This window comes from Eucyclogobius newberryi, unplaced genomic scaffold, assembly GCF_026437365.1.
Source record: "Eucyclogobius newberryi isolate DKJ021-1_F unplaced genomic scaffold, fEucNew1.0.hap1 SCAF_2, whole genome shotgun sequence".
Classification (NCBI taxonomy): Eukaryota; Metazoa; Chordata; class Actinopteri; order Gobiiformes; family Gobiidae; genus Eucyclogobius; species Eucyclogobius newberryi.
Window position 1 is genome coordinate 2,770,378 of NW_027315834.1, and position 10,000 is coordinate 2,780,377.

The 10,000-nt window shown below is 55.4% G+C and overlaps 1 protein-coding gene across 1 annotated transcript in view; it reads left to right on the plus strand.

Moving 5' to 3' along the window:
- The window catches only part of LOC140367240 (sodium/calcium exchanger 1-like), a 75,440-nt gene that overhangs the window by 16,445 nt on the left and 48,995 nt on the right, over window positions 1–10,000 (plus strand). Inside the window, exons 8-10 of the mRNA XM_072453607.1 lie at window positions 6,362–6,458; window positions 6,825–7,016; window positions 8,972–9,164. Coding sequence (XP_072309708.1) covers window positions 6,362–6,458; window positions 6,825–7,016; window positions 8,972–9,164 — 482 coding nt within the window. The remainder of the gene's footprint in view (window positions 1–6,361; window positions 6,459–6,824; window positions 7,017–8,971; window positions 9,165–10,000) is intronic.

Sequence of the window (10,000 nt, forward strand, 5' to 3'; positions counted from 1 at the left end):
CACTCATCCAGCCCCACTAGGAGGGGTCCATGCCCACTCATCCAGCCCCACTAGGAGGGGTCCATGCCCACTCATCCAGCCCCACTAGGAGGGGTCCATGCCCACTCATCCAGCCCCACTAGGAGGGGTCCATGCCCACTCATCCAGCCCCACTAGGAGGGGTCCATGCCCACTCATCCAGCCCCACTAGGAGGGGTCCATGCCCACTCATCCAGCCCCACTCTGAGGGGTCCATGCCCACTCATCCAGCCCCACTAGGAGGGGTCCATGCCCACTCATCCAGCCCCACTAGGAGGGGTCCATGCCCACTCATCCAGCCCCACTAGGAGGGGTCCATGCCCACTCATCCAGCCCCACTAGGAGGGGTCCATGCCCACTCATCCAGCCCCACTCTGAGGGGTCCATCCCCTATTCAACAAGCCCCACTAGGAGGGGTCCATGCCCACTCATCCAGCCCCACTCTGAGAGGTCCATGCCCACTCATCCAGCCCCACTAGGAGGGGTCCATGCCCACTCATCCAGCCCCACTAGGAGGGGTCCATGCCCACTCATCCAGCCCCACTAGAAGGGGTCCATGCCCACTCATCCAGCCCCACTAGGAGGGGTCCATGCCCACTCATCCAGCCCCACTAGGAGGGGTCCATGCCCACTCATCCAGCCCCACTCTGAGGGGTCCATGCCCACTCATCCAGCCCCACTAGTAGGGGTCCATGCCCACTCATCCCACCCCACTCTGAGGGGTCCATGCCCACTCATCCAGCCCCACTAGGAGGGGTCCATGCCCACTCATCCAGCCCCACTAGGAGGGGTCCATGCCCACTCATCCAGCCCCACTCTGAGGGGTCCATGCCCACTCATCCAGCCCCACTAGGAGGGGTCCATGCCCACTCATCCAGCCCCACTCTGAGGGGTCCATGCCCACTCATCCAGCCCCACTAGGAGGGGTCCATGCCCACTCATCCAGCCCCATTAGGAGGGGTCCATGCCCACTCATCCAGCCCCACTAGGAGGGGTCCATGCCCACTCATCCAGCCCCACTAGGAGGGGTCCATGCCCACTCATCCAGCCCCACTCTGAGGGGTCCATCCCCTATTCATCCAGCCCCACTAGGAGGGGTCCATGCCCACTCATCCAGCCCCACTCTGAGGGGTCCATGCCCACTCATCCAGCCCCACTAGGAGGGGTCCATGCCCACTCATCCAGCCCCACTAGGAGGGGTCCATGCCCACTCATCCAGCCCCACTAGAAGGGGTCCATGCCCACTCATCCAGCCCCACTAGGAGGGGTCCATGCCCACTCATCCAGCCCCACTCTGAGGGGTCCATGCCCACTCATCCAGCCCCACTAGGAGGGGTCCATGCCCACTCATCCAGCCCCACTCTGAGGGGTCCATGCCCACTCATCCAGCCCCACTAGGAGGGGTCCATGCCCACTCATCCAGCCCCACTAGGAGGGGTCCATGCCCCCTCATCCAGCCCCACTAGGAGGGGTCCATGCCCACTCATCCAGCCCCACTAGGAGGGGTCCATGCCCACTCATCCAGCCCCACTCTGAGGGGTCCATGCCCACTCATCCAGCCCCACTAGTAGGGGTCCATGCCCTCTCATCCAGCCCCACTCTGAGGGGTCCATGCCCACTCATCCAGCCCCACTAGGAGGGGTCCATGCCCACTCATCCAGCCCCACTATGAGGGGTCCATGCCCACTCATCCAGCCCCACTCTGAGGGGTCCATGCCCACTCATCCAGCCCCACTAGGAGGGGTCCATGCCCACTCATCCAGCCCCACTCTGAGGGGTCCATGCCCACTCATCCAGCCCCACTAGGAGGGGTCCATGCCCACTCATCCAGCCCTACTAGAAGGGGTCCATGCCCACTCATCCAGCCCCACTAGGAGGGGTCCATGCCCACTCATCCAGCCCCACTAGGAGGGGTCCATGCCCACTCATCCAGCCCCACTCTGAGGGGTCCATGCCCACTCATCCAGCCCCACTAGGAGGGGTCCATGCCCACTCATCCAGCCCCACTAGGAGGGGTCCATGCCCACTCATCCAGCCCCACTCTGAGGGGTCCATGCCCACTCATCCAGCCCCACTCTGAGGGGTCCATGCCCACTCATCCAGCCCCACTCTGAGGGGTCCATGCCCACTCATCCAGCCCCACTCTGAGGGGTCCATGCCCACTCATCCAGCCCCACTAGGAGGGGTCCATGCCCACTCATCCAGCCCCACTAGGAGGGGTCCATGCCCACTCATCCAGCCTCACTCTGAGGGGTCCATGCCCACTCATCCAGCCCCACTCTGAGGGGTCCATGCCCACTCATCCAGCCCCACTAGGAGGGGTCCATGCCCACTCATCCAGCCCCACTAGGAGGGGTCCATGCCCACTCATCCAGCCTCACTCTGAGGGGTCCATGCCCACTCATCCAGCCCCACTCTGAGGGGTCCATGCCCACTCATCCAGCCCCACTAGGAAGGGTCCATGCCCACTCATCCAGCCCCACTAGGAGGGGTCCATGCCCACTCATCCAGCCCCACTAGAAGGGGTCCATGCCCACTCATCCAGCCCCACTAGGAGGGGTCCATGCCCACTCATCCAGCCCCACTAGGAGGGGTCCATGCCCACTCATCCAGCCCCACTAGGAGGGGTCCATGCCCACTCATCCAGCCCCACTCTGAGGGGTTCATGCCCACTCATCCAGCCCCACTAGGAGGGGTCCATGCTCACTCATCCAGCCCCACTCTGAGGGGTTCATGCCCACTCATCCAGCCCCACTAGGAGGGGTCCATGCCCACTCATCCAGCCCCACTAGGAGGGGTCCATGCCCACTCATCCAGCCCCACTCTGAGGGGTCCATGCCCACTCATCCAGCCCCACTCTGAGGGGTCCATGCCCACTCATCCAGCCCCACTCTGAGGGGTCCATGCCCACTCATCCAGCCCCACTAGGAGGGGTCCATGCCCACTCATCCAGCCCCACTAGGAGGGGTCCATGCCCACTCATCCAGCCTCACTCTGAGGGGTCCATGCCCACTCATCCAGCCCCACTCTGAGGGGTCCATGCCCACTCATCCAGCCCCACTAGGAGGGGTCCATGCCCACTCATCCAGCCCCACTTGGAGGGGTCCATGCCCACTCATCCAGCCCCACTAGGAGGGGTCCATGCCCACTCATCCAGCCTCACTCTGAGGGGTCCATGCCCACTCATCCAGCCCCACTCTGAGGGGTCCATGCCCACTCATCCAGCCCCACTAGGAGGGGTCCGTTTTCTGATTCTGATTGTAATGACCGGGAAATGAAAAGGGCCCGACATGTGGTTGTTCAGTCGCTCATGGTTAAACACAAGAGGCTGTTTCAGGAAGTGGAGTGAGGCAGGATCACATACATGTTATTGAACCCTGTTGATGTGAGTTAGAGGGGCCGCTCTGATGTTACAGGAGCTGTGGGGCCGCTCTGATGTTACAGGAGCTGTGGGGCCGCTCTGATGTTACAGGAGCTGTGGGGCCGCTCTGATGTTACAGGAGCTGTGGGGCCGCTCTGATGTTACAGGAGCTGTGGGGCCGCTCTGATGTTACAGGAGCTGTGGGGCCGCTCTGATGTTACAGGAGCTGTGGGGCCGCTCTGATGTTACAGGAGCTGTGGGGCCGCTCTGATGTTACAGGAGCTGTGGGCCGCTCTGATGGGGCCGCTCTGATGGGGCCGCTCTGATGTTACAGGAGCTGTGGGGCTCCTGTAATGGCAGAAAATGGGTCATGTCATGTCATTCTAATGTTGTTTTAGGCCATGACATGTCACAGAATTAACATCTTTGTTGTTCTCCTGTGTGCAGATGGGATAAGAATATGAGGTCCTGATTATACTGAATATCTACTGTCCGGCGCCTCTTAATCATCAATTAATGCGTCAGGACCGGATTCAGTGTGGAAATGGTCTTTGATTAAACCTCTGAAGAGAGAGCTGGAACCGTCACAAACGTGATAGTCTGGTCTATCTCTTTTTGAGCTGATTTGGGTTGTGATTATGTCATGTTTGTTACCACCTATAAAAGGTGTACTTTGTAACTTGTAAAGTTAGGTAGGGACAGAACGACCTTGTCTTAGGGAAAGTGAGGGTGTTTATCCACTGTGCACGTGAATAAACTTCCACCTTTGGAGAGAGACCGAGAGACTCTGTTTCTGCTTCAAGTCATTGCCTGGTTACTCTTTACTTGATCATTGTTTACAGGAAACTGCCGTAACAATTTTGGCGTCACGAACAGGAGTACATGTTAAAGGAGATCGATGCCCAGAAATTGACCCACCTCCTCTATCACTTTTGCTACAAAGTGGCTGCCATTGTCACTTGAAATTTTTTCAGGAACGCCCCAGCCTGGGGGCCGTCAATTCACATGATTCAATCTACTCGATACACGAACAAAAGAAAAACATACTTAGGGAGTTGTTTCGAGCTAAACTAATAAAAGGGTTAAAAGATCTTCCTCTTTTTCCTCCTCTTCCTTCACTTCCTCCTCCTCCTCCTCTCCCCCTCCTCACCTCCTCCTCCTCTTCTTCCCCCTCTCACCTCCTCCTCTCACCTCCTCTTCCTCCCTCTCCTCTTCTTCCTCCTCTTCCGCCTCCTCACCTCCTCTTCCTTCTCTTCCCCCTCTCACCTCCTCCTCTCACCTCCTCTTCCTCCTCTTCCCCCTCTCACCTCCTCCTCTCACCTCCTCTTCCTCCTCCTCTTCCCCCTCTCTCCTCCTCTCACCTCCTCTTCCTCCTCCTCTTCCCCCTCTCACCTCCCCCTCTCACCTCCTCCTCTCACCTCCTCTTCCTCCTCCTCTTCCCCCTCTCACCTCCTCCTCTCACCTCCTCTTCCTCCTCCTCTTCCCTCTCTCACCTCCCCCTCCTCCTCTCATCTCCTCTTCCTCCTCCTCTTCCCCCTCTCACCTCCCCCTCTCACCTCCTCCTCTCACCTCCTCTTCCTCCTCCTCTTCCCCCTCTCACCTCCTCCTCCTCTTCCTCCTCTTCCCCCTCTCACCTCCTGCTCTCACCTCCTCTTCCTCCTCCTCTTCCCCCTCTCACCTCCCCCTCTCACCTCATCCTCTCACCTCCTCTTCCTCCTCCTCTTCCCCCTCACCTCCTCCTCTCACCTCCTCTTCCTCCTCCTCTTCCACCTCTCACCTCCTCCTCTCATCTCCTCTTCCTCCTCCTCTTCCCCCTCTCACCTCCTCTTCCCCCTCTCACCTCCCCCTCTCACCTCCTCTTCCTCCTCCTCTTCCCCCTCTCACCTCCTCCTCTCACCTCCTCTTCCTCCTCCTCTTCCTCCTCTTCCCCCTCTCACCTCCCCCTCTCACCTGCCCCTCTCACCTCCTCTTCCCCCTCTCACCTCCTCCTCTCACCTCCTCTTCCTCCTCCTCTTCCCCCTCTCACCTCCCCCTCTCACCTCCTCCTCTCACCTCCTCTTCCTCCTCCTCTTCCCCCTCTCACCTCCCCCTCTCACCTCCCCCTCTCACCTCCTCTCACCTCCTCTTCCTCCTCCTCTTCCCCCTCTCACCTCCCCCTCTCACCTCCTCTTCCCCCTCTCACCTCCTCTTCCTCCTCCTCTTCCCCCTCTCACCTCCTCCTCTTCCTCCTCCTCTTCCCCCTCTCACCTCCCCCTCTCACCTCCTCTCATCTCCTCTTCCTCCTCCTCTTCCCCCTCTCACCTCCCCCTCTCACCTCCTCTTTCCCCTCTCACCTCCCCCTCTCACCTCCTCTTCCTCCTCCTCTTCCCCCTCTCACCTCCTCTTCCTCCTCCTCTTCCCCCTCTCACCTCCTCCTCTCACCTCCCCCTCTCACCTCCTCCTCTCACCTCCTCTTCCTCCTCCTCTTCCCCGTCTCACCTCCTCCTCTCACCTCCTCTTCCTCCTCCTCTTCCCCGTCTCACCTCCTCCTCTCACCTCCTCTTCCTCCTCCTCTTCCCCCTCTCACCTCCCCCTCTCACCTCCTCTTCTTCCTCCTCTTCCCCCTCTCACCTCCCCCTCTCACCTCCCCCTCTCACCTCCTCTTCCTCCTCCTCTTCCCCCTCTCACATCCTCCTCTCACCTCCTCTTCCCCCTCTCACCTCCCCCTCTCACCTCCTCCTCTCACCTCCTCTTCCTCCTCTTCCCCCGCTCACCTCCCCCTCTCACCTCCTCCTCTCACCTCCTCTTCCCCCTCTCACCTCCTCCTCTCACCTCCTCTCACCTCCTCTTCCTCCTCTTCCCCCTCTCACCTCCCCCTCTCACCTCCTCCTCTTCCTCCTCCTCTTCCCCCTCTCACCTCCCCCTCTCACCTCCTCCTCTTCCTCCTCCTCTTCCCCCTCTCACCTCCTCCTCTCACCTCCTCTTCCTCCTCCTCTGCTGCAGGTGGACTACCGCACTGAGGATGGCACAGCTAACGCCGGCTCGGACTATGAGTTTGCGGAGGGCACGCTGCTGTTCAAGCCCGGCGAGACCCTCAAAGGTAACGGGACATCACACTGTCCCGCTGCGAAGGGCGACTCTGAGCTGTGGTATTTTGTAGTTTAGTTTAATTTATTGTCTGAAGTAATGTAAAGTTTCAGTCAACCAGAAAAAGTATATTTTGTTCAAATGTTTGCTTGGTGGACATTTCATCACATCTTGTATTTAGTCTCTAATCGTCCCTTCTTTGTATTTGTTTTTATTATCAGATTTTATCAGATTTTTTCTGTCATTACTTTGATAGTTCATAATACTTCATAGTTTGAGTCATAACTAATTACTTTTGAGTTATTCAGCCAAAATGTTTCATTGAAAAAGTGTGATGATAAAATGAAGCGTGTTTGTGGTTTTGCGTGTGTCCGGACAGAGATCACCGTGGGAGTCATCGACGACGACATCTTTGAAGAGGACGAGTACTTCTACGTCCACCTCAGTAACCCGCGTGTGGTTGGATACCCTGAAATAGGCTCCGCCCGCCTGGACGCCAGTGCCACACCCAAAGCCATCCTGGGCAAAAACCCCACGGCCACAGTGACCATCTATGACGACGACCACGCAGGTACAGCTCGGTTCAAGCCGCTTGTAAATGGCTTCGCTAGGAGCTGGGCTAGCAACGCAAACTGCTAAACACGCTACAGACTGCAGAGGATCTTATGGTTTTCTTTGTGTGAAACTCCAACATGACATGTACATGGACATACTGTGCTAAATACTGTTTCCATTTTAAGTCCCACTCGCAATGACAAACGCAGTCAATATATTTGTCCATCCACCAGAGGGCGCTGTAGAGCGTGGTATTTCTGATCCAGAGCTGCTGGGGGTAAATGCAGCCACGAAAGACCAGCGTCATTTGATTGAAAATACTCATGTTTCACCCACGGGATTCACAGCATGTGCAAAAGCAGCATTTATTATTCAAGAATTGCATAAAAAGAACTGTTGTTTTGGCTCATTACAAAAGTCATGTCATTTTTCAGCCAGCACTTTATATTATATTTATAGTACAGAATAATTATCCTTTTATTTCTTTTCTTTTCTCTTTTTTTTGACATGAGAAAAAATATCAAAAGGAAGATAAATCTTATGTACTGTTCAACAACGGGATTTCAAATACAAATTGAATTCCCCCACCCTCACCCATCACCCGGGAGCATTGTCCTGTCATTGGTGGACACGTTGGCGGACACGTTGTTTATTAAATTGCTATACAAATTTGAAAAAATGAACGGATTGTTTAGCAGTACTGCTATTATACAAGTGAAAATCATTAATCTGAACCCTGCATTGGTGGACACATTTGCGGACACGTTGGTGGACACATCGGTGGACACCTTGGTGGACACATTGGTGGACACTCTGGTGGACACATTGGTGGACACATTGGTGGACACTCTGGTGGACACATTGGCGGACACGTTGGTGGACACATTGGCGGACACATTGGCGGACACGTTGGTGGACACATTGGCGGACACATTGGCGGACACGTTGGTGGACACATTGGTGGACACATTGGCGGACACGTTGGTGGACACGTTGGTGGACACATTGGCGGACACATTGGCGGACACGTTGGTGGACACATTGGTGGACACATTGGCGGACACGTTGGTGGACACGTTGGTGGACACATTGGCGGACACATTGGCAGACACGTTGGTGGACACATTGGTGGACACATTGGTGGACACATTGGCGGACACGTTGGTGGACACGTTGGTGGACACATTGGCGGACACATTGGCAGACACGTTGGTGGACACATTAGTGGACACATTGGTGGACACATTGGTGGACACATTGGCGGACACGTTGGTGGACACGTTGGTGGACACATTGGCGGACACATTGGCAGACACGTTGGTGGACACATTAGTGGACACATTGGTGGACACATTGGTGGACACATTGGTGGACACATTGGCGGACACAATTCTGCCCGTTCATCCGCTGTGTCTTGTGTTAAATAGTTCTTCTTTTACTAGTGTGCGTTTAAGTGTGTCTCCTGGCTGAGAGGGGCTGGTTGCCGGGGCAATGGGGGAGGGGCTTTAAGTGTGTTTCCTGGTTGAGAGGGGCTGGTTGCCGGGGCAATGGGGGAGGGGCTTCCATGCTCTCGGACAGTCCGCTCCAGTCTGAGGGTGTTTAACAGACTCTGTGGAAGCAGAAAGGAGAAGTTGCCCCAAAGTATTTAAAAAAAGCCTGAATTATGCATAAGATATAAAACCTTTAACGCTCTGCTGGGCGTGATTGTAATCAGTCATCACAACGTTGAAAAGGTTATTGTTGAAAGTTTATGATTTTAGTTCCGTGGTGGGCACAAAGTGAAGGTTCTCTCGCTCTCCACCGGGATGGACACCTGCCTCGGGGGAATTTCAATCAGTTCAATTAAAATCAAACCAGAAGCAAAAAGAATTGAAGACTGAATAAATAAATAAATAAATACACAAATTGAGCACAAACCGTAATGAGTGACGTGTAAAATAACATTGATTCTTATGATTCTGTCGGTTCCAGGCATTTTCACCTTCGAAGGGCCCAGTCAGCGGGTGAGCGAGAGCGTGGGGATCATGGAGGTCAAGGTGCTGCGGACGTCAGGGGCCCGGGGTCTGGTGGCGGTCCCCTACAGGACGCTGGACGGCACTGCCAAAGGAGGAGAGGACTACGAGCTGGTCGCGGGGAAGCTGGAGTTCCAAAACGACGAGACCATGTGAGTAAAAGGGGCGGTTGAACCTACATTTCGTCTTTTGTTGCTTTGAAGCTTCAATACATCGTTGTGGCACTCATTGTTTTGAAATGCTAAAAAACTCTCTCAGCAACGAGCATTAGGCCACGGCGGGTGCGTACGGGGGAGCACGGCGCGCCTTGTTCGCCTGTGCGGTAGATCATGGCGCGCCGTGGCCCGTGCGCTTTTTTGCGGCAAGACGCGGAGCAGCAAATGATCAAGAGATTTGGCTCTAGTAACGTGCTACGCACTGACCAGAAGAAGGAGCAACACAAACCCTGCATGAGGTTTCAGCCAATCACAGAAGACGTGAGATTCTCACTGAGACAAAAGGGCGTGTCCTGCTTCTGTCAGTCTGACATGTCTAAGGTTTAACTCAGGCAAGTGACAATTACAGGTTTTGAAGAAACATGAGTTTCTCACTCTCTCGTCCTCTTGAGACCATCTCAATGTGGTCATCTCACAGTTTGGGTTGAATGTGATGGTCCTAGGGCCCCTAGGGCCCCTGGACCATGTGGATTGAGTAAACAAACATGCGTGACAGGTGACATCATACATTATTTGGAGAGTTCATAACTTCTAAATATAAACATATCAAAGGATGTTCAGGATGTTCACTCGAGGTGAAGCAGGTCCATCAAGATACTATCGTTTTATCAACGCCTACAATTTTAGAATTTTAGGGGGGGGGGGGGTCCAGAGAGAGACGTAAAAAATTACGTCTTTTAAGCTTCAACCTATTTTGAGAAGATCCCTAATATACAGGAGCATGGCCTGGAGAAGAGTGTGGGACACATAGAGGGAAAAGGAAGAAGATGCAG